This window comes from Melitaea cinxia, chromosome 10, assembly GCF_905220565.1.
Source record: "Melitaea cinxia chromosome 10, ilMelCinx1.1, whole genome shotgun sequence".
NCBI classification, from domain to species: domain Eukaryota; kingdom Metazoa; phylum Arthropoda; class Insecta; order Lepidoptera; family Nymphalidae; genus Melitaea; species Melitaea cinxia.
In genome coordinates, this window is record NC_059403.1 from 9,166,011 (window position 1) to 9,191,778 (window position 25,768).

Sequence of the window (25,768 nt, forward strand, 5' to 3'; positions counted from 1 at the left end):
TGTTTGTAATGTTAAAATAACCGCTTTTTACTAAATGCATATGCAATTATTTTTTACAATTTACCTATATTAGTACCTATATTATAAAATTTCAAAAACCAGTTTAAAATATGTCAGAAAATAAAGTTTATATTAAAAATATTGAAACAGACAGAAATTGTGAACGAGTGAATAAAGAATGTCTTTTTGTGCGTCTGACGCTAACTAATAAACATTTTTACAATTTACTAAAAATGAATTTAAGTTTCCTCTGAAACCATCGTCGTACGGTTTTATAAACTTCAAATAGTGGATCTCTTCAGTATCGGTTATGGCAATTTCGGGTCTCTCATATTTTTGGCTAATAGATCTTTCCGCCATTGTTATACATAACACAATTCATACAATATATAAAAACTAAGTGTAAGAGAAATTAAGGAGATAGATGGAGGAGGATAAATGCACAGGTAACACTTGTATAGTAAAAAAGTCTATCTAGTATATCTACTTTCATGATGACGCGATCTGTCGTTTCGTCGGGAGAGCGGCGGAGGCTACGGAAAAAGACATCCTCGAGCATAGTCTCAAGATGGCGATTCATAACAGAGACACCGCCGTCGTTGAGAGTATTCTCGAGATGTCAAAATAAAATTCGAATAGGTTGCTTTGCTTGGGAGGAGTAAGTTGGTAGTAACATAGATAATATTAAAAAATATATTTTTAAGAAAACGATTATTACGCATGTAAATAATGTAAGATTAAGCTAGATATAAGTATAGTATGATAAGGAAATAATAATAATACAAAAAAAAAAAATGGGGATAAACCTCGGGTCGTAGCACCGTAGGTATACCGGTCACGGAATTTAATCATTCGGGACAGTGGATATGATTGTGACCTTATTGATGAGAGCCAGCTACGGTGCTAGTGGCACGCAGCAGCGGGTTTCTTGCGGTCTCACGGATGCTGGATGACCAATGGGGTCGGGCCAGAACTTAGTGTAATATCGTTGACACACTAGGGAGCTGGCACTTTCACTCACGCAGAGCACACGCGTCGGTTTTTAGTTTTGGGGATGATAGTTAAAACTTTTCGAAGATAATCGTCTTTTTTAATCTTTTTGAGCTGCCTTCATTAATATTACGAGCCTTGTCAACAATATTAGGGTTTGAATGATTTTGAAATAAAAATACAGAATTATTTGGTGAGACTGCCGTCGGGAATGGATGTTGGATCGAGACTGTTGAATGGATGCTTGGTACGACTGCTATGGGTTAAGAATGTTTGAGTCAGCAAAATACGGATGGGTGAGCGGCAAATGGTGCAAACTGTATCGATAAAATACGCATTTATGTAGGTATGTACTGCATAACAGTCCAATTCACAAAGCACAACAACACTACGGTACTCTTCTCCCTAAAATTGTTTTCTTTTTACTTTCGACTATTTTAACCTTTGTTTCAACGGAAAACCAATGAACTTTCGCCATGGTTTCTCCGGGTGCGGTTTCTAGTTGATACAATTGTTTGCTCGCAAACGAAAAAAATATCGACTTCAATCACATCGACAAGTAATAGAACGTAGGCAGACAAAAAAATAGTCAAGTAAATATGCATTGTTAGAGATAACAATAAGTACTTATCAGATCTCGGTTAATTTTAAATGGGACACGTGGTGTTCTTTCAGTCAGGCAACTGTATATTTTGTGATCGACTTAAAAGAATGCACAGATCTCTTAAATATGACGTCGGCTAACTTAACAAAAGACGCAAGCACACTTGGTCCAGTTGAGATATATATGTCAGTTTTTGCTGAGAGATACTGCGCTTTAGTTATTTTTGAATCCTCATCTTAATTATAAAGTAGTAGACGATGTACTTCACTTCACTTCAACCTTTCGCTGTTCACAAACGGACATAGGCCTCCCCAAGTTCACGCCAAACAATCCGGTTTTCCGCAATCTTCATTCAGTCACCACCGGCGATCAGGTAGGTCGTCAATCCAGCAGGCCGGAGGGCGTCCCACACTGCGTTTGCCAACCCAGGACACGTCTGTTCCAGCGACAATCGGCCCTGCGACACAGGTGACCAGCTCACTGCCACTTAAACTTGCTGGTTCTGTGGGTTATGTCGGTTACTTTCGTTCTCTCGCGGATAGTCTCATTTCTGATCCTATCTTTAGAGACCCCAAGCATAGCCCGTTCCACTGCCTACTAAGCGACTTTAAACTTATGGATTAGTTCCCTCGTCAGCGTCTACGTCTCGGCAGTCGGCACCGTATGTTAAAACAGGCAGGACGCATTGCTCGAAGACTTTGGTCTTCAAGCATTGCGGAATCTTTGAAGTGAAGACTCGAAGAAGCCTGCCAAACGCCACCCAGCCCAAACGAATCCTCCTATCAGCTTCCTTCTCGAAGTTGTTTCGGTCTAGTTGAATGGTATGGCCTAGGTAGACATAATGCTGAACAACTTCGAGAAGGATACCGTCGACCGATACCGGTCTCGGTATGACTTGGTTGTTAAACATAACTTTCGCCTTGGGCAGATATAGACGCGATGTACCTACATACGTGTTCTAATTTTTGTATTAATTTTTCATTAAAAAAAAATAGGTTTTAAAGAAAGACTTTTGTCAATTAGGAAATTATTGTCAATATGTTCAAGCTATTCCTTATATTTTAAATTTTAGAGTAGGGTAAAAGAGGGTAATGAGGGTCACTTAAGCGAGAATTCAAATAAAATTTTAATTAAAAGATAAGTATTTATTGCAACCGCCCTTAAACATTATTTACTTATTGACCTATCATTAGAGATCAATTTCAGTCACTTTGGCAATCAACTTTGGAAATTATAAAAGTAAGAAAAAAAAAGATTTGACTCCCATTACACCGACATAGGGGTAATGTTGATCACCGTGGGGGGAATCGGAGTCAAAACAAATCTAGCACATATCGCAAACATAACTTTCAGCTGAGTTCCATCCAGTGCACTTTGCGTGAGCCCATAGCCCACACGAGGTACATCTGAACCACATCTCGTTGTTTCTTCCGGATTCATCGCATACATCATATGCATCTATTTCCAGCATCTACTGTTTCGTCATCCTCATCATCCTGGCATAAGTTGTCAGTGTCAACATCAGGTACAAAAGTTTCGTTCGATTCTTGTAATACTTGGCGCTTTACCTTTTCAGCACCCTTCTTCTGTATCTTTAGTTCTGTATCTTTAGCCCTTTTTCCCCGTCTTTTGCCTTTCCATCTCTTTTCTTTTCCTTTGTCACCTTTTTTCTTTAATTTATTATTTTCTTTCTCTGACAGAGTTTCTTTTATTGGTGTTGAAGTTAAAATTGTAGCGTGTTGCTTCTTTCGGCCCTGTCTTGTATTAATAACAGGTGTTATCTCTGGCAACTTGATTAAATCATTCAATGCAGTACTGATTTGGTTTGGTGTGCCAGGAACTGGTGGTGCAACATCTGGTTCAGAATCAAGTGAGAATACTAATTGGTTAGAGATCCTAAGAGCTGGTGAATAAATTTGTTTTGAAGTGCTCAGAACTGGTGAATGAATTTCTTTTGAAGAGCTGGGAATCGTGCTGGTAGCTGCGAGAGATTAATCGCAATCTTGGATAGCAACGGTCTCAGATTGGAGAATGTCTGCAGCAAGGAAATCTTCTTCAGTGAATACTTCAGGATTTAGTGGAAATATTCCAGTTGATCTAAACCCCGATTCTCCTTTACTAATAGACGCAACATTATTAAATGATTTCCTAACCAATGATGCTACATCTTAAGGGGTTATCTTGTCTACAAGACGGCTTTTTAAAAAGTAGTCACATTCTTTATTGTGGGCCATTTTGAGCGGACCAAATAGTATGCTTAGCATGGTTATCTAGTATTAAAAGGATAGCTTCATCTGCAGACGGCTTACCGTGCTGTTTAAAATGTATCAACCATTCAACAAAGAGATGCTCATTGATGCAACCGTTGTCTGAGCATTTGAAAAAGGGATTACAATTATTTATCAGTTTTTCTAATAGAAGAACGTCCATCAATAAGCTGAATTACATCCGCGGAGCACAAAAACAAAAAACGGTTGTTTCTCAGTGGCGCGGGCGATGACTGGCGCGAGTCGTTCGGGGCTACGCCAAGGGCCAGAGCAGGGGGTAAGGACGCTGTTTACGCGTCACTCGCATCTACTGTTTCGTGGATATGAGGGTGACTCCCATTGCCCGATGACTCCCATTACCCAACTCTCCCCTATTAATAAGAGACTAATTCGAAAATAAAAAGAACGATCACTAATCGAGAACGAGAAGTAAAGTCAATTTAGTTAAAATCGGTCTCGAATGCTATACTTTTTTCATTTATAAAACTACGTCGGCAAACAAGCGCACGGCTCACCGGAGAGTAAGCAATTATCGCAGGCTAAGACGCCTGCAACAGCAGAAACAACGCAAGTTGCCAACCCTATCCCCAATCCTCCAGGAGTTCTGGTCCCCTTACTCACCACATGAACACTACTTGAAAGCAATATGTTTAGGTGCGATCTTTTGCAAGGTCGATGTACTTCCCAAGTCAGGGTGCTATTTTTAGCAGGATATTTGCTCCTGTACCCTATCTCAGTAAACACGTCTGTATCACATTTGCTACTTCTTTACAAAACACAAAACAATATTATGTAATAAGCCTTCCAAAAATATATTTGAAAAATAATATTTCGATATTAATACTAAAATGTGTGGTATGATATAAGGTATAAGTAAAACAGCAATTATTGTTTATTTTTTATTTTTGAAATATAATATGACTATAATGCAGTGCACTAAAACTTGTTTACCTGAACATTTATACTTTAGGTTGTATTTCATAATATAACAATATTAGATAATAGTATGACAAGATAATATAGGAAATAAAGTAAATAAAAGAACTTGGCTTAATTAAAACAAACTACTTATGCTTATATTTCTTTTTTTTCTTGCTTGACTTCTTCTTATGCTTACGTTTTTTCTTCTTTTTCTTGTGATCGTCCGAACTAGAATCGGATTCGCTATCACTGTCACTTGCCACACGTTTCTTCCTTTTCTTTGCCCGTTTCTTTTTTTTCTTGCGCTTACGAGCGTCCGATGAAGAAGAAGATGATGAGTCCTCTGAATCACTCGATGACTCACTATCAGAGTCGGGCTTCTTTTTTACATTCGTCAAATCTAGTTTTATAGTCTCGTTGTCCATTTTAGGTTTCTTGGATTCACTGACTCCCGCGGGGGATACTTCCCTTGAACGTTCACGTTTTTTAATAGAATCGTCTTTATTATCATTATCAGATTCTACGTTTTCATCATAATCAGGTTCAAAATTAGCTTCATCTAATGTCGATTTTTTTCTCTCTCTTTCATGTAAATTCTTGGTTATTACATTTTCGTCTTGACTTCTAGAATTGATTCTTTCTTGAATAGAACCTTTCTTTTCATCTTTAGATTTCTCGATATCTCTCTTTTTAGGTTCACTACTACTTGTTTGGTAGTTTTGATCTGATTTTGAACTTTCAAGATTTTGTCTCCTTTCAGATTTTATTCCTTCAATCCTACTCAGATTGTCATGCTTACGTACTCTATCTCTTTCTACAGTAACTCGACGATAAGGTACCTGTTCTCGTTTGGGTGTTTTTGATCGAGATTTAACACGTTCTACTGTACTTTGAACAACTCGCGGTTCTCTAGATCTTCGAATGTCTTCAACTTTACCCCCGAGTCTTTCTTTAACAGAAAGACGAGGAGGTGGTGTTTTAGAAAATCGTTTTTTCTTCTCATTTGTTTCAACAGATCTTTGCTCTTGATCTGAAACCGGTACAGTTATTTGAATATTATTTAAAGAATTTTTTGATTGACCATCGTCACCATATAATTTCAAACGATCACTGCTTATTTTTTTAATTTCAATTGGTCTAAGTGAATTAATAGCCTTTGCAAATATAGCATTTTCAGCACGTTTTATAACTTCCGACGTTACTTTACCCCCATCTTCTTCTTCGTCTGGGGATGTTAGTTCACCTGGTTCTTTCGATTTCTCCATATTGTCTTCGTCAACTTCCCATTTAGATAAAGCTGGTAAAGGAGCTAACATTTCTTTACTATTATTTGTTCCTTCAATGTCTGCTTCTAATTCATCTGTTGCAGCTTGAAGTTCAATGCCGTCAAATGGTTCTTCTTTCATATTAGTTTCCACAATTTTCGTATCAATTGTTTCTTCTACCTCTTCAGATTTAACGTAATTTTGAATAATTTCTTTATCAACTGCTTCAGCAGCTTCATCGCCATACAGATCATTTTTCACTGTTTCATTGGATTCTGATTTTATTGTTTCATCGTTAACCTTTGTTGGTTTTTCTGTATCCAATGATGTCATCTTTTCAGTAGTAACACTATGTTCCTTTAAATCTTCTTTGATGTCCTGTTCTGATTTTTCTACATCGTCTTTCTTTGAGCTATCCCTATCCTTCTTTTCCTTTCTATCCCGCTTCTTTTTTTTCTCCACGTCCTTTTCCTTTTCTCTCTTTTTCTTTTTTCTGTCTTTAATTTTCTTGTCTTTATCCTTATGTTCACGATTTCTATCGGCAGAGGTCTTATCACGAGATCTGTCTTCTTTCTTTTCTTTTCTACCATCGCGATCGCGTGATCGTCCTCTTGAATCACTGCGTTTTCTCTCACGTGGTTCACGACCACGTTTTGGCGACATACGTATTTTCTTTTCCGGTGACGATTTATCGTGACCTCGATCACGGTCTTTATCATTATCTCGACTCCTGTCGTATTCACGCATCCGATCGTCTCTCATCTCTCTACTTTTTTCGTAACCTGGCCTTTTGTCTACTTCTCGAGATCTCTCTGGACGATCAGATGGATCCCGATTCTCGTTGAAACGTTCTCTGTCTCTACCTTCCCTCTCTCTATGTCTATCATTTTCTGCGTTAGGGTTACGTCTGCCTCCTCGACTTCGAGGATTAGAACGATAACCTGGCCGTATATCTCTACTTGAATTGTTGTCATCTCTGTAACCCTCTCTATAATTAGGGTCATTAAAAGGCACTGACGACGGCTCTCTTGGATCAGCACTAGGTGGTCTATATGGCATAGAGCCGTCGCGAAAACTATGAGGCAAATTATCACGAAAGTTGCCTTCTCTATATAGGTTATTCCTATAATTTGTATCTCTGAATAAGGAAGGTGGTCCCCCTCTAAAATTATTATCACGATACGAGGGCTGAGGTCCAGAATCCCGATATGATTGTCCATCTCTATAAGGCATCGAACCTTGATCACGATATGAGTGACCTGATGGTCGAAAATTATCTCTGTAACGCTGAGGATGATCCGGTACATGAACAGGAATATCGTTAGAAACAGCAGGTAAACCGGCTACGTCTCTATACCCAGGTGGACCTTCAACAAACGGAGCTCTGTATGGATCTCTATAACTAGGTGGGGGTATTCTGTCGCGCTCCATCGGTCCCGATGGACCAAAGGGTGGTTTTTCAAATGGTGATGGTTCAAACCCTGGAACTGGTGGTTCTACACCTGGAGGAATATCTTCAAACGGTGGACCGTCATAACGTCCTCTATATCCCGGTGGCGGTTCGCTTTGTGGTGGAACATTACCTAAGGAAGGTGGTTTACCTATAGGCGGATATCCGGGGGGCGGAGCATTATTTCTCGGAGGATATCTGCAAATAGAAAAATTTAACATTTTTTATGACATACATTTTTATAGTATTTATTTTACTACACATTTATATTATATATTTTTATATATGGAACAATTTCCATATTTGCCTTACGGAAAGAACCTGATATTTTGTAGCTAAGATGCAATACCAGATTCTTAACCACTTTACAAATATTAAAGAAAACAATTTAACTTTATTTCAATTAGAAAGATTGAAAGATTGTTTGAAAGATTTAATACAATGCAGAAAAATTATTTGAAATTATTTCATTTTGTGTTAACTACGGAAGTAAATTTTATAAATGTATTTCTTTCTCTGAACCACTTATTTTCGGTTTAAAAGATAAAGTGGTAAGTTTAATGGCACTAAACAAGTAAAAACAGGTTAATAAGCTTTCTTAATTACACGACAAGAAATATTAAAACTAATGACAATTAAATAAAAAACAAATTTAATCGTTTTTATTGTTATATTTTGAGGTTTCATCATTACAAAACAATTTAACGTACAAAACAATAATAGCCTGAATTCTTTTTAAAGGAAATTGTTTAAAAAAAACATCATACATCATCAAACATCAAACATCAAGAATGCTTGCAACCGAAACACTTATCATAAAACAAATATTAAAATGTTTTTATACCTATTTGGAAAATCACAATAACTATATAATAGTAATATACTCGTAACTTATCATTTCCTAATAACTATGCGATATAAAACAAAATATACAGTACAGACTTTGATTTAGACACGAACACGACATAAAATATTTTAAGTTTATTTTTTGCAACAGATTTTCAAAAACAAATTTTATGAAATCTTACTTTGTAAAATTACAATTATTGGATTTATTTTATCATTTGTATAACATGTATTTTTCTCACAATATACAAAACGTAATGATAAGAACTCATTCTAAGCTCAATTCAGTCGATTATTTAACAATTCTATCAACTTCTTATGTATTTGAATTATCTTGATTAGTATGAATAATTTTAAAAAAATGTCAGCATGAATCATGGAATCAGAAATGATGTGACATCAGAATGGGCGTGTAACTTTTAATATATAAAACTATTTTTACAAAAATAAAATAAAAATAAATAATGTGTTCAATAAAATATACAAAGGTGTTGTTTATTTAAATAATAGAATCGAATATTTTAAAAATACACTTTTAGGAAATAATTACAAAAGTATTCTTAATGTAATAAAATAGTAAATAATAAAAACTAATTAGGTACATTAATTTGTATAATATTACGATAATAAACAACCTCAATTCAGACTTGTTGTAAATATGTTACTATAAACACGAATCCTAGATAGTTGTAAGTAAAATCCTAGATTTTACTTACAACTATCGTGAAGTGATATCGGTATTATAAAACTAAGAATTGGGTAACCCGACTAACCATAGTAATTCGATACATTCCAAAAATTACTAAATATTTTCAAACTGGAAGATAAAGTTGCTGGATCTTAATAACAAGGCTTTTAAACGCTGTCTTAGCAAGCTAGTCTTGTCTGTCCGCTTTAACAAAACGAAGGAATTCGTGCTCACTTTCGAAGTGGTTTATCTCTATAGCGTATACTCTGTACTATGACTGTAGACCACATCTTTCCTTCGCACTTCGCGCACTGTGTGACAGAAAATACCAAATGGTGCGGAAAGGCAACTATTAACTAAGATATACCTAGTGAATGATATGAAAAGACTTGATAACTATTGAAACAACCGTGTGCCGAACTTGTGACAGACTAATTAATCATCTTTATTAAAAAACATTACTTAAAGTTATACATAGGTGGCGCTACTTGTATCAAGTTACAATTTTTTTGTTATCTATATTATAACACCCCCACTTAAAATACATAATATTATTTGTCTTTAATTCCCAGTATATTCATAAACTTATAATGCTTAGTTGACAAAAGACCTTTTAGTTAACAAGTCTGCAGGCATTTCCAATCATAAATCAACAAATCATATTGGTTTCTTATATTTACGCGAATTTCACTTATTATAATGAAACAACTTTTTGGGATTTTATCGAGGTTTATTCATTATTTTATTTATTTACACTTTTTTGCACACCAACAAAAACAAAAATTTAATCAAGTAACCAAAAATAATAAACTTGCATTAGTTGCAACAGTCGGTCTCATCGCTGAAGCATCTATTTCTTCCAGGCAACCTATGAGCAGAGGACTAGAATTGTTAGTGTGGAGAAGGGCGCAAAATATGTACTATCAGACATAAACATTAATACATATTATATATATTCATACATACACATATACACACAAATACAGCTACATAAATACATACTTATACATGTACACAAATACCTACATAAACTAATAACTTGATGAACGAATAAAAAAAACTTATGATGATAAGTACGTAAGTTGCCTTGGTTAACCTCTTAAATGATTCCAATTTTTGAGCTCGTCTTATAGATAACGGCAACGAAATCCAAAGCGTAATTCCAAGAGTAAAAGAAAGAAGAATGATATGAAATCTTTAGGATGAGGTTTTCATTACAGCGAGAAAACCTTTCGTGGGTATCACTAAGGAATTCGAACCGTTGTCTTAGCTAGGAAGGTGTTAGAGGATTAAATAAGATTGAGTATAGGAGAGACAGAATGTGAGTGTGTCTGCGAAGTCGGATAGGTAGCCATTTGAGCTGTTTGCGAATTTCTGAAACATGGTCATATTTACGTAAACCAAATATAAACCGACTACAAAGATTTTGTAAGCGCTCAAGATTATATAATTGTTCCTCATTTAAATTAACATAATAGTATCAGCATAGACAAGAATTGGTGAAAGGAGAGTCAGTGCTAGCATAACTTTAGTGGGAATGGGAAGAAAGTTGCTTAGCCTTCTCAACGACCCAATGCAGACAGCTGCAAACAGTTTTTTACATATAAAGTTTATTTGGTGTATCCAAGACAGGTGTTTGTCAAAAATACTACCAAAATTTACTTCATCGATTACCAATATACATGACCTGTGACCAGTTAATGCGTGATATTATTAGGTTTATTAAGTTTTTTAGATGCCCAACGTTTCGGATACTTTACAGCAAGCATGGTCACAGGAGGACAACTTCTTCTTGGATCTAGAAAGCTTAATAAACCGTGATAAAATTCGAAAAAGTTGTTTCATTATAAATACGAAATGACTTCAAACATATTTAAAGGTGGTAGAATTTAGGACTTACAGACAAAACTTAGATTTTCTAAATTATGGATTTCGACAATACTTGTTGCATTAGATAATAACAAAATGTAAACATATAGTAACGTGTTATAAATATAATTAAAATCTATTCAAAAAACACCCATTTGTATTCCACAAAAAGGTGAAAATCGTTAAATAAAAAATTATAGGGACACATATTGTATAAATTGTTTTTTTTTAAGTACCATGTCTTACGTAAAATTGATAACCATTTAAAAATAACCGTTATACTTTCAGCGATAACTTAGCCTTTAACGGTAAATTTATTAAAGCAAAATTATCATTAAAGTGTTCTAATACCTCTTAAAACTAATGTTTCCCTGATTTATTTTCAAGTTTTTTTAATGTCACAATGTGACGTTTTTGCTTGTGCTTTCGTCACTTTAAGTTACAACAAGCATATGTAGATATTTCTTATATTATTGAAGTTATACTTCTTTTGGCAAGTTAGGTAAAAATGATGCGTAAATTTTTTTGATGCGCGCGCGCAACCTCACAAAAAACCGACACTCTGAAGTTAGCTAGTCAACGAAGAAGTTAGAAACGTAAAGTTAACTAGCCAAAGAAGTCTTACTTCTTACGTGCGTACATAAGTACACACACACTTTTTTAGCGTTCTTTTCAATTTATAATTTAAATTATTTTTCTTACAAATCACATTTTAGAACTGTGTTTGCTCGTAAACGAAAAAAAAAACGACTTATATTACTTCGAAAAGTAATACGACGAAGGTACACGAAAAATTTGATCCATTATTAGAGATAACTCAAAAAGTTCTCGCTACATATCTATGAAATTTAAATGACAAGCATCAGTTTCCGACTAAAAAGTATAATCAAAATCGGTACGACCAGTAAAAAGTTATGAGGTATAAATATAACGTAGATCGAGGAAAAAATTGTCAAGTAAATTTGCATTATTAGAGTTCTCTAACTAACTCAAAAATTAGTTTTCATCCAGTAAAAATTTGAGGTAACACACATAAAAAAATAGTTGAATTAAGAACCTCCTTTTTTAAGTCGTTTAAAAATAATACAACTTCGAACATTACTATCATATGAAGAAGGAGTTAAACGCACGATTTTTAACTTTGACTTTTGTATTAAAATGTTTTTACATTTTTCGAAACCTGTGCACCGCTCCATCCGCTGATAGCAGGCATACATCATATAACCTTTAATTTTTTTTTTAACAGAACCTTCAACAATGCAGCTCGAGTGAATCCCTATTTAGTCTCTATATTTTGTTGATGTAAATTCTATTATATTAAGAGAAAATTAGAAAAGATTGGTTTGTTGTTTTTAAATTAAAGTACGTGTAAAGTGTAGTTAAGACTATATTTTAGTAGAAAAAAAATCTGTTAATTAACTTATTTTTTGCATTCATACGCAGCGTTGATGTGACTTCTACTATCAACTCGAATTACTCAGACATTTTGACAATCATCTTTTAAAAAACCACTTTTTACGTTTTTTTTTTTTATAAAGTCAGTGATAATTCGACATTTTTTAGTTTTGATTTCTTATTTTACCTAAAAATAACTATACTTACCTTAATCATTCAAATATACGTTATCTTCAAACGGCAAACATTTTTAATTCAGACTTGCATAACAGGACAGTGAATAATCTAAACATTTTTGACTTTTTTATTAAACTATGTATATGTTAAATAATAATCACAGTTCACATATTTGATGACTAGAAAAAATCAATAGGTGTTATTGATTTTTTACTAGTACAGTTACTATCACACACACAGACATTAAATATAAAACAAATATTTACTTATAAACAACTTAAATATAACATATACAACAAAAACCATAAATCAATTTAAAAAAAATAACAAAATTGTTAAATGTACAACGTAGAGACATTTTAACAAAAAATAAAACAAAATATTGAACATTTTAAAATATGAATAAAATTTTAAATAAATTTAGCACTTAAATTATGTATAACATTAAACAAAAAAATACACACAACTATACATGTAATTTTATTTAATAAATTAAAGGTACACCACACATTTCATACTATACAATAAAAATAACAACTTTGCTATTGACTGTATCTCTTTCTCCTCGTCATCATAAATTAAAGCTATTTGTTACATAGTACAAAATACTACATTTTTACGTAGAATATTACTCTTCTACTCGTATTACTAGAACTGTTAAACAACAAACTTCATGTCGTAAGTGAATGAACTATGTATAACAACTGTATTCATTATTATATATATACTAGCTGGCTCGGCAAACGTTGTCTTGCCGCTAAACGCTATTAAAAATAGGGGTTGGTGGTAAAAGGGTGAAAATTTAAGGTTGTATGTATTTTTCAATGCCAAATCATAATAAAATAAAGAATAATTTATCTAAAAATTAAAAAAAAAATGTAGGGGTGGACTACCCTTAACATTTAGGGGAATGAAAAATAGATGTTGTTCGATTCTCAGACCTACCGCAATATGCACACAAAATTTCATGAGAATCGGTCAAGATGTTTCGGAGGAATTTAACTACAAACACCGCGACACGAGAATTTTATATATTAGATATACATACATATACGATTAGGTCGACAAACAAGCTCACCTGATGATAATCGATTACAGTAACCTATGCAACACCAGATGTCGCGTCGATTCGCGATATTCCATAGACAACCCAGCTATGACATGTAACATCACTATATTTTGACAGCCCGCCAATTTACCGACCTGTCTGTGAGTATGACATATTTCTTTCTTTTCACATGCGGATGATCGGCGAAGGTGGACGCGGATTTATAAATGAAAGTAAATAGTGTTTAAAGTAGAGTGTTTTACCTTTATAACAATAAATTGTTATTTAAACTAAAGCCAGAGAAGTCCAACGAGTCACCTTCACTGAAAGCTAAGTACCTAAGTATCTAAGTATATAAGCCGTTAAGTATTTGGGTTTCTACCGAAGTATTTAAGATTGAGTTTCTAAGTATATAAGAATCTATCCTCTAAATGTTAACCGTTTGATTATAGTTCGATATATGACATATATGACTTCTGGTTGTTAATAAATGCAGGTACATAATGAATGATGTCTTCCTAGACAAACTATACTGAAGAATGTCTTCCTTGACTAACTATACTGAAGGGTGTCTTCCTTGACACACTGAGAATGGCACCTCGGTTGGTGCAGGTTGTGGTGCTTGACGCACCAGAGAATGTAGGACCTAATGAATTCCCTTTGAGGGACAAGGACCCCTTGTATTGGGGCAAGGTTTAATGAATTCCTTTTGAGGGACAAGGACCCCTTGTATTGGGGCAAGGTTTAATGAATTCCCTTTGAGGGACAAGGACCTCTTGTATTGAGGCAAGGATTAATGAATTCCCTTAGAGGGACAAGGATCACTAGCTTGAGATGGTTTCACTATGGACACAAGGAATTCCCTCTACAAGGGACAAAGGTTGTTAGGACTAAATATAACCGTGTGGCATGAAGGTGCCAGCCATATCTCGAACTATACCATGAATCTATTGTTTACAGAAACCCAAAGAGAAACGAGGTGACTCTGACCACCCCGGTGGTCAGAGGTCTGACCTCATGTGCCAATGGCGTTGCATACAGCAGCGTCATTGGTATTTTTAAACTTACAGGATGCGAAGCAGATCTCATTGACATGACTAGACATCTCGAGTCATTGGTAACGGAACGGACTGGAGAAGATGCCGGATCATGAACTTAGGTGAGTGTGAACACTCGATTTCTGAAATTTATTATCCAGACAATATCCTTTTGTCGCGGTAGAAGTCTGGAAAGCATCATGAGAACAATAATGTAGATAAAACAGCGCGACAAAATATGGTGGAGATGCTGGGATTCGGTATCTTCAAAAGTCTGTTCAGTTCCTCATCTATAAAAAAAAAAAAAAAAAAAAAAAAAAACAAGAATGACTATTGACTTTATTGACTTATCATGACATATATGAACAAAACATAATGAATAATAAAAGGAAATGTCGGTAAAAAATAAAATAAAATGAAAAATGATGAAATGAAAATAAGGGTTGTGAAAGTTGCGCGTTTACGAGCAGAGATGGCGCTGAGAGTGTACTTTGTACTTGTTTGCTAACAATGTTTTCTTTAAAGAAAGCAAGAATTTCCAGGATTTACGAAAGGTTATACATTTTCAAAAATTGTGTTTGATTTAAATAACTTGTTTATATGTGTAATAAAATAGAACCTGTACATATTAAAATAATAATAAAAACCTAAATGGTAAAAGGAAATGGCTCGTAGGCGGCGATGGCGGCGTTTCGTTTCCGGTCAAAGTAGAATGAAGTCACATTATTTCATTTAATTACGAAAACACTAGTAATTAGTGATTTATTTATTGTAATGTTTTGGAAAATAAGAAAGTGAATTTTAAGTAGTTAAACTCTGAGAAAACTACAAGATTATCAAGTCAAAGTTTAATTAGAATTGTGATTGACGAGTTTAGTGTTACCAGCACGTGACGAACTCCGAAATGTTCGGGAGAAAATTACGTGACGTATTTATATTAAGATGATTAAGATAAATTAAAAACAGGCTTTATGAGGTAAATACTGTTTATTTACTTTGTGTGTTAACTATTTAATTATTTACGATTTTAAATAAACAATAGAAAAAATTGAGTAATTTGGAGGCGAAAGAAAAGTTCCCTTCGTACACTCTAGATAAAAATTGCGTAAGATAAGTTTTGACTGTGGCAACATTCTTTTCACTTTGAAATTCGTTGAATCGTTGTTCTGTTGTAAAAAGTTTTACTTTTAACTTGCAAACTTGTAAAATACTTATACTTAATTAGCGAGGTCGAAATAAAAGACCAGCTTAGTGAAAGTGATTAACAATTACGGTAAGTTTTAATGTTTTAAAGAAGTTTTCGTAGTTTTGCAAGATAAACTAGGTGCTGCGAAATAGTCCGTGCGATTGTAGGCGCGGCGTCATGAAAGAAACCGGTAAAGGTTTTTGTAACAAACTACATTACAACCTGGTGTTGGAGTTCTATAATCATCACGTTTATGTGAAGTAAAGTGAGTTCGATCTTGAAATCCATTCCGGCGACACGAACATGGCGGCATAACAACGCCATTGAATTTACGCAGAATGAGAAATATTTTCAATTTAAAAACTTTTTAATTCGCTACCTACCTGGATCGAAACAAAAGAAACATTGTGTTTTGTCTCGTGGTTAGAGAAAATATCGAATCTACGAATATTTGTTTCAACTAACTTTCTAGAAAAAATTAAAGTAGGTACCTAGGTATTTACTTAGGTACTTACTTAAGTCACTTATGAGTAATAAGTAGGTATGTAGTTAACTTGCTGTTTGATATCCAATAAGAATCTTAAGTCTGGTTATTTTTATTAACATAACTTTTTCAAAATTTGAGTTACACTAAGCAGTAAAGATTGTAGAACTTAAGAAACTAAATTGTTATCAAACTAGGTAATCACATGTAGATATGTGTGACTATTCAGGTTGAAATAGATGTCCTAGGATAACTTATCATAAGAGAGCCAGGGTCTGTAGCCCTATAATACTTAACGTAGTGTACATGGTTATATGTACATTATGGTTACTTCAGTGAAAGATTTAATGAAACTATGTTATCATTGTTCTGCATATTAAGTATCAATCTCTGCTTGTGTTTCTATCAGTCATAACAAATAAAACTAAATAAGCTCTGAATTTTGGTGATAAAATTGGCAAAATAAAATATAAAATTATAATTTAAACTTTGATACTTCAAAAAAAAAAAAGTAAAATTAAAAGGTAATCAAATCTTTCAGACTAAATAGATGAATAAAATAAATAATACATTTTTAGTTATTGTCATGGATATAAATATTGAAAATAAGGTTGTATTTGTAAATAAGTTTTCAAAGTGTGCGATGTGCCAGGGATCTTGGTACATATTATAGTAAATAGGTGTAGATACTTATATCACTACTTAGAGACAAACAAATCAATACAATGAATGAAATTGAATAAATAAATTGAAAATTACAATTTCATTTTGCAGTAATTTTATCTAATTTACAAATTGTAGGTAAGCCTACAAAGTATCTCATTTTTATCAATTATAAGAATAAAGATTATTACTGTAATTTCAGCAGTCAAAATGGAGGCTGTATTTCTGTCACGCCTCCAGGATATAATAACTCTCATGGAAAGAGTGACTGCCCAATGTGTGGGATTTTTGACCGAGGATCTGGTTGACCAAGATAGAGGAAATGCAGAAGTTGCATGCAAAAAATTAGAAACGTTACACACTAGATTTTCTACTGAGCTAAATAGCTATTTTCGTCTGGTTACTGAACCATCAGCTGATGATATTTCCAAATTCAGTACTATTCAACTACAATCTGAAGAAATCCTCACGGAGCTAACTTTGAAATTACAAAATACTGTGACTAAACCTGAAAGGGTTGGAGATGGGGTGCGAATAAGCAAGCTACCCAAGTTGAGTCTACCTGAATTTAGTGGTGACATACTACGATGGCAACAATTTTGGGACCACTTTCATTCGAATATTGATTGTCGAGACATACCGGACGTCGACAAACTTCTATATCTGAAATCTTCTCTTAAAGGTGACGCTCTCAGAACGATCGAAGGCCTAGAAACGACTAACAAGAATTACCCGATTGCTATAACTATTCTTAGAGAACGATACGGAAAGGAAAGCCAGATAATCGATGCTCACTACGCGGCATTGTATAAAATTAAAACAGCAGATAACACTCCAGCAGACTGTCGCAGAACACTTAATGAAGTGGAACGCCATGTACGAGTTCTAAACTCCCTCGGAGAAAACACAAATCATAACCATCTTCGATTTATAATTATAGAAAAATTTCCACGAGAAATAATCTATGAAATGAAAAGGGCATTGAAGACTGACACAACTGAAGAAATAAGAAAGCAATTAGAAATTATTGTGTCGGCTAAGGAAGATGCCAGTAGAATTACTCTAGAAAATACCAAGGAAATGCCTCACTACACAGTGGAAGCATTACACGAATCGAGCACTTCAAGCTTAAGGTGTAGGCCAAGACCAAAGGAGAAAGAAAATAAATATAGATCTAACAATAATAAGTTCCCAACCAAGAGAAAGAACGAAAACCAGAATTATTCTAAATCCGTAGAACCAGATCGTAAGAAGAATATAATGACATGTATTTTCTGCGGAAACTCTCATTTTAATGGTGAATGTAGAATAGTTAAGACAATAGCGGAACGAAAGGCTAAACTGCATGATCGCTGTTTCATTTGTTTTAAACAAGGACATCAATCTAAAACATGTAAGAAAAGGAATAGGTGTTTTCACTGTGGAACACATGGAAAACACAATCAAGCTCTATGTCCTAAGAAATTCCCAATTAATCCAACGGATACTAAATACATAAAGACTAATACTATGTTGACATCAGAAGTTCCGGTTACTATATTACAAACTGCTGTTGTACATGTAAGAAAAGAAAAGGATACATTTGAACACGTCAAATGTCGTCTACTCATGGATTCTGGTAGTCAAAGAACCTACGTGACACAGAGGATTGCTACATTACTTAATTTACCTGTACAGGAAGAACATCGTCTTGCTGTGTTCACATTTGGAGCCGAACGGCCACAAGAATATGACAGTCCACTAGTAAAATTCCATATGACAACTCGAACAAACAAGGAGAGAGTACTATATGCTAATGTAGTACCCACAATAACACGAGATGTACCTTACCCTAAAGAGACTATTAGTCACTGCGAAAACATCATGTTAGCCGATGATGGCTCACTGGATGGCCGAGTTGATATTCTAATAGGCAATGACTATTATTTTAGCTTCATGTCTAGCGAAAAGAAACAAATAAGGGAAAATCTGTTTCTGGTCAATTCACAACTAGGATGGATATTAACTGGAAAAACTGATCTCGAACCAACAGATGACTTATCGGTTGTTACCTTCTGTCAGTGCCATGGAGCAGGATATCCATACCTCACCGAACCTGATCTCCCACTGAGGAACACGGATATGAAACTTCTCTGGACTTTAGAAGGAATCGGTATAACTGACTCACCAAAGACCACGACGGAGGAAGAAGCTGTTGATCACTTCAACAAAACCGTAAAATATGAGAACGGGAGATACCAAGTCAAGTGGCCTTGGACAAAATACCCACCAGATCTACCTACCAATTATGGATTGTCGTTTGGTCGATTAAAAGGTCTTTTGAAAAGAATATCTAGAGAAACAATTGAAGAATATAATACAATACTAAATGAACAACTAGAGGCAGGTGTGATAGAAGAGGTTGAAAAACCAGGAAACCCATACGTACAAACGACACCACCAATGCATTACCTTCCCCATCACATAGTTAAACAAGAAGGAAAGAGAGGCAGATTAGTATATGATGCCTCAGCCAAAATCGAGGACCAAAGAAGCCTCAATGAATGTCTTTACAAAGGACCATCTTTATTAGAAGATCTAACAGCGTTAATATTGATATTTAGAACCTATAAAATAGGAATCACTGCCGATGTAGAACGAGCATTTTTACAAGTAGGACTTCAAGAGGAAGACCGGGAAGTCACAAGATTCCTGTGGATCAAAGACATTCACAAAGAAGTTACGGAAACTAACATCTCTCATTTTAGATTTACTAGAGTTCCATTCGGGATCATTTCTAGTCCATTCTTACTTACAGCTACGATACGATATCATTTATCTCAAAAGAATAGCGCTTTGCTTAAAGAGATTGCAGATAAATGCTATGTGGACAATTTAATTACAGGAGTACAGACAGAACGAGAGGCTATGGAACTGTATAACCACATAAATAAGACATTTGAAGAGTTATCGATGAATATAAGGGAATGGACGTCGAACAATGAGCGTTTCATAAAGCAAGTTCCATATCATAAAGCAATGAGGGGAAAGGCTGAAACAAAAGTACTCGGATTGAATTGGAATTTGAAAAACGATACCCTAAAATTGAAATATAAAGAGAATACTATTGTCAAAGAAAATACACCAACGAAAAGAGATGTGTTAAGCACTCTTGCTCGAGTCTACGATCCTTGTGGATTCGTATCACCTCTTGTCTTATCTGCGAAACTAATTTTTCAAGAACTTTGTAAAAGGAAACTAAAATGGGACGATAGAATTCCAGAAGACTTAGCTCTCGCATGGTCAGAAGCACTACGACAACTTAACTTGATTATGTCTATTGAGTCACAGAGGTTTGTTGGTATAGAAAAAACAAATACAGATCTTGAACTACACTGCTTTACTGACGCATCAACCAAAGCCTATGCTGCGGTCGTTTATATAGTTACAAAAAATGGAAGAGCATTTCTAATAGGCAAATCGAGAGTAGCGCCTATCAAGGATCAAGATAATTTAAAAATACCGAGATTAGAACTGTTAGGAGTTTTGATAGGAAGTCGACTCCTAAGATATACTGTAAGAACATTACAAATAAATATAAATAAACTTTTTCTATGGACCGACAGCCAGATTGTTATAGATTGGCATAACTCTAATAAATTACTCCCACCGTTCGTTGCAAGAAGGATTGAAGAGATCAAACAAAATAAACATCTTACCTTAAGATATGTACCAACGGAATTAAACCCTGCAGACGTGGCAACTCGACCTAACAAAACAAAATCTGACGTAGAGTATTGGCTAAAAGGTCCAGACTTCATATCGCAAACGTCAAAGACGTGGCCCAGCCAACCTAATCATCTCTTGTTGGCCCGAGAGGGTCTGTCTGAGACAGATGAAATTGAAGTTGCAAATACTGAAGAGGTAAAAGAACCACAAGACTATGAAAAGACTGAAGAGACAGATAAAACCAAATCAAAAGACCCAGAGGAAGACCAAAGTATATTGTTAAAAATCAAAAAGTTACAAGCAGAAAGTTACCCGGAAGAAGTAAAAGGAAAGGTTACAAATCTTAGTAAGAATCTAAAATTATTTAAGGATAAAGAAGGTATATTAAGATGCAAGGGTCGGCTAGAAAACACAGATTGGTCATACGACACAAAATACCCGATATTGATACCAAAAAACTGTAAGTTCACAAACGATTTAATTATAAAGACACATAAAGACAACTATCATGTTGGAGCGAACCACACACTAAGTATTATTCGAAAATTGTACTGGATTCCTCAGGGTAAAGCACAAGTGATGAAAATAATTCGACATTGCTCTAGTTGCGTTAAGCATGGAGGTGGACCGTTCAAACTTCCACCGACTCCTGCACTTCCTCCAGAGAGAGTGAATTATAGCTCACCGTTCACCTTCACTGGAATAGATTATCTTGGACATATTTTCGTCAAAAATACAAATGGTACTGAGAAGAGATGGATATGTTTATTTACCTGTTTGGCTGTAAGAGCAGTACATTTAGAAATAGTTACGGACCTATCAGCCGAAGAGGGACTTCTTGCTTTAAGGAGATTCATTTCAACAAGAGGAGTCCCAACAATGATCACATCAGACAATGCAACACAGTTTAAGCTTATCTCAGAAATATTAACAAACACATATTGTATCGAAAACAATATTAAATGGAGATTTATACCTCAATTAGCACCATGGTTCGGCGGCTACTATGAAAGATTAGTAGCGCTCGTAAAACATTGTTTGAAAAGGACGTTGCAGAAGCATCTACTCAACGATAGTCAAATTAATACCATAATTAAAGAGATCGAAGCTATTTTGAATACTAGACCGCTTACTTGTGTCGACTCAGAAATGATACATATCTTGAAACCAGCTGATTTCCTAACAATGGGAAAATGTATTACCACGGAAATGACTTATAAAGAAACTAGCTTGGAAGGCACAACAACAAAGGTTGATCTAGTAAGCGGTTGGAAGAGAGGTCAAAAAATTTTAGAAGAGTTCAAAGAAATATTCTTAAACCGATACCTACCCAGTCTTCGAGAAAGGTACAACAATTCTACCAAAGAATCACGAATCACATCACGTTTAGAGCCTAAAGTGGGACAAATAGTGCAGATTAAAGGAAACACAAAGAATCGAGAAGATTGGAAAGTGGGCAAAATAGTATCTCTTGTAGAAGGAAAGGACAAACATTGTAGAATAGCTAAAGTTAGAGCTGACAACAAAGAATATACAAGATCAATCTCACAACTGTACCCGTTGGAGATTGAAGAAAACGATTCTCTACCGTTAGACTCGGTCGAGAATGTTGCTGGTCGTACATCACAGTGTAGTCCTGTTGGCTTCGGGAGCGAATTTCCTATTGAAGAAACCAAAGTTATTGAACAAAATAAAACGGGTATAACAAAGAAATCAAAGGAAACTGAAACGTCACAAAGTGAATTTGAACTTGATGAGGAAACGGAAATACCTCAGAATACTGATGGTGTAACTTTAGAAAATGACGATGTAAGAAACCAATTAATAGAACAACGAGGTAATAAAGACAGTGTAGAGTCACAAGAAAAGAAAGATCAACAAGAAGTAGAATGTGAATTTGAGACAAATGAGAGACCGAGACCGATGCGTGTCGCCGCCACGAGAGCCATAGAAAAGATCCGAGAGTGGACACGCAACCTAGTAAACTTACTTTAATTTTCGCCGTCGGGAGTGTCGCGTCGATTCGCGATATTCCATAGACAACCCAGCTATGACATGTAACATCACTATATTTTGACAGCCCGCCAATTTACCGACCTGTCTGTGAGTATGACATATTTCTTTCTTTTCACATGCGGATGATCGGCGAAGGTGGACGCGGATTTATAAATGAAAGTAAATAGTGTTTAAAGTAGAGTGTTTTACCTTTATAACAATAAATTGTTATTTAAACTAAAGCCAGAGAAGTCCAACGAGTCACCTTCACTGAAAGCTAAGTACCTAAGTATCTAAGTATATAAGCCGTTAAGTATTTGGGTTTCTACCGAAGTATTTAAGATTGAGTTTCTAAGTATATAAGAATCTATCCTCTAAATGTTAACCGTTTGATTATAGTTCGATATATGACATATATGACTTCTGGTTGTTAATAAATGCAGGTACATAATGAATGATGTCTTCCTAGACAAACTATACTGAAGAATGTCTTCCTTGACTAACTATACTGAAGGGTGTCTTCCTTGACACACTGAGAATGGCACCTCGGTTGGTGCAGGTTGTGGTGCTTGACGCACCAGAGAATGTAGGACCTAATGAATTCCCTTTGAGGGACAAGGACCCCTTGTATTGGGGCAAGGTTTAATGAATTCCTTTTGAGGGACAAGGACCCCTTGTATTGGGGCAAGGTTTAATGAATTCCCTTTGAGGGACAAGGACCTCTTGTATTGAGGCAAGGATTAATGAATTCCCTTAGAGGGACAAGGATCACTAGCTTGAGATGGTTTCACTATGGACACAAGGAATTCCCTCTACAAGGGACAAAGGTTGTTAGGACTAAATATAACCGTGTGGCATGAAGGTGCCAGCCATATCTCGAACTATACCATGAATCTATTGTTTACAGAAACCCAAAGAGAAACGAGGTGACTCTGACCACCCCGGTGGTCAGAGGTCTGACCTCATGTGCCAATGGCGTTGCATACAGCAGCGTCATTGGTATTTTTAAACTTACAGGATGCGAAGCAGATCTCATTGACATGACTAGACATCTCGAGTCATTGGTAACGGAACGGACTGGAGAAGATGCCGGATCATGAACTTAGGTGAGTGTGAACACTCGATTTCTGAAATTTATTATCCAGACAATATCCTTTTGTCGCGGTAGAAGTCTGGAAAGCATCATGAGAACAATAATGTAGATAAAACAGCGCGACACCAGAAGCATTGTAAGCGCGTTGCTGACCTTATTCCCAATTCCCCCCAGGAGCTCTAGTCGTCTTGCTCACCACAGGAACACAACACTGCTTAAAAGCAATATTAACTGTGATCTGCTGTAAGGCCTCTACTTTCTACTTCCCCAGTTTGGTTGCTCCAGATTTTGAGCATGATATTTCCTTTTTATTGGCCTATCTCAGTAAAAATCTATATATAAATTCATTGTTTGCCTCCACTTTTTGTACTTTTTTAATTTAGTTTAGTTCATGTACTTTATATGATTTATTTCAACTGAAAAAATAAATGAACATAAATGAATTGCATAAAATCTTAACATTATAATAACAATACACATTAACTTTAACATTGTTTTTTCACTTTTTATACGTTCATTTTCTATTCTGAAACAGTTTTGCAAAAATTGTGAAAGATAATTCCATGAAATTATTTATTTACACTTAGTTAATTATTATACTAGCAAGGAGAAGGGGACTAGGTGGTACACAGACTTTGGGATGAGCCAAATCTCACGTCTAGTATTTATTTACAATGTGTGAATGTATCTTATTTCTGCAGTAATTACAAATTTACACGGAAGATAAAATACTCTAAAAGAGTACAACATTTATAGTCCTACCTCAAACAGTTTCCCACCTTGTAAGAGCCACCTCCCCGAACTCCGCTGTGACAGCGGCTTAAAAAATTACATCAAGTATGTGTCGGGTTTTAAATCACCCCAAAAACCAACCTAATCATAAAAATTATTGTATATCTTATAATTTGTATCTTAAGCTTTTAACACCTTTTACTTAGATATTCAAGACTAGCTGTGCCCGCGACTTCATCTGCGTGGAATTTAAAAACAATTATTTTTCAGTTTGCAGTTACAAAATATATAAATTTCTAGAATAAAAGAAGCCTTTTTTGATATCGCAAGGGAACCCATTTACGGGTGATATCCAGGACGCCCGGGTAGGCAGTCCTAGACCGTATGTCGGCTTCAGCACTTGGGGGTGCAATACCGACCAAACCCCTGCCGGAGCCTTCAGCCGCTTAAATTGGAGGGTCCCGGGTCTGCAGGCAACAGGATCCCTCAACGACAGGCTGTGCATCGGCGAAAATACAAGACTTCTCCTCCATGGGGACTGACCGGCTCACCTCTGAACAATGCCGACGACGACGTGTCTAGCAAGACAGGGTTCCATTCCTGCCCGACACGGGAGCAGGAGCGTTACTGGAGGCGCATTAAGTAGCGTCTCCTACGCACCCCCGTTCGTCGCCTGCGGAGGGAGGCCTCGTCAGTGGGACATTACTGTCTCGCAGAAAGAGACCATCGCCTTCCAGGACTCGTCAAATCGCGACGCAGCGCCGCCCACCTCGAGGGTGTGCTGGGCCGAGTCCACCGCCGCGCCACAATCGTAACATCCAGTCGTCGGCTCCCTCTGGGCCGTCCGACACAAGTATTCAGCAAAGCAGCCGTGCCCGGTGAGAACTTGCATCAGACGGAAGGTGACGGGTTTGCGCTTACGGCGTAACCACCGCTCAAGGACCGGGCGTAAGGCAGCCGTTACGCGTGTGCCATACGGCTGCTCCGCCAGGTTCTCCCCCCACCTCCGCATTAGTGCTTCTTGCCCCATCCGGCGCACCCGTAGGATCCCGTCCAACGTGGGGTTCTCACCGAGAGCCCTGATACCCGAAACGTAGGAGTAGGTCTCGGCAAAGACCTCCGAAAATCAGTCCGGCCGTTTCAGAGATTAGCCGGAACAATCAGATAGACAGACAGATATATTTAGTAAAAGCATTGCACCCGTGCGAAGCCGGGGCGAGTCGCTGGTATATAATAAAACTAAGTTGATAAAATGTGCGTGCCGATAAAACTTAAAAGGAGTCCCGGCACGATAAATAATAATGGTATTTTTTCTACACCTGGGAAACACCGAAAAGGTCGCCCAAAGAA

The 25,768-nt window shown here is 35.9% G+C and overlaps 2 protein-coding genes and 1 long non-coding RNA gene across 3 annotated transcripts; 1 reads left to right on the forward strand and 2 right to left on the reverse strand.

Moving 5' to 3' along the window:
- Positions 1-4,746: 4,746 nt before the first annotated feature.
- On the reverse strand, positions 4,747-7,718 carry LOC123657255 (E3 ubiquitin-protein ligase RBBP6-like). Its single transcript, XM_045592829.1, has one exon. It carries the CDS (start codon positions 7,716-7,718, stop codon positions 4,926-4,928), a length of 2,793 nt encoding a protein of 930 aa, XP_045448785.1. The 3' UTR covers positions 4,747-4,925.
- A 430-nt stretch (positions 7,719-8,148) lies between these two features.
- Positions 8,149-8,825, reverse strand: LOC123656857. Its single transcript, XR_006743610.1, has 2 exons — positions 8,422-8,825; positions 8,149-8,380 (listed from the first exon to the last, which is right to left on the reverse strand). It is a non-coding gene; the product is annotated as an uncharacterized LOC123656857 (long non-coding RNA).
- An 8,275-nt stretch (positions 8,826-17,100) lies between these two features.
- Positions 17,101-22,593, forward strand: LOC123657256. Its single transcript, XM_045592830.1, has one exon. It carries the CDS (start codon positions 17,101-17,103, stop codon positions 22,591-22,593), a length of 5,493 nt encoding a protein of 1,830 aa, XP_045448786.1.
- The last annotated feature ends 3,175 nt before the right edge of the window (positions 22,594-25,768 follow it).

Coding starts and splice junctions, on each gene's coding strand:
- LOC123657256 (XM_045592830.1), top strand. CDS start 17,101: ATGGAGGCTGTATTTCTGTCACGCCTCCAGGATATAATAACTCTCATG.
- LOC123657255 (XM_045592829.1), bottom strand. CDS start 7,718: ATGTTAAATTTTTCTATTTGCAGATATCCTCCGAGAAATAATGCTCCG.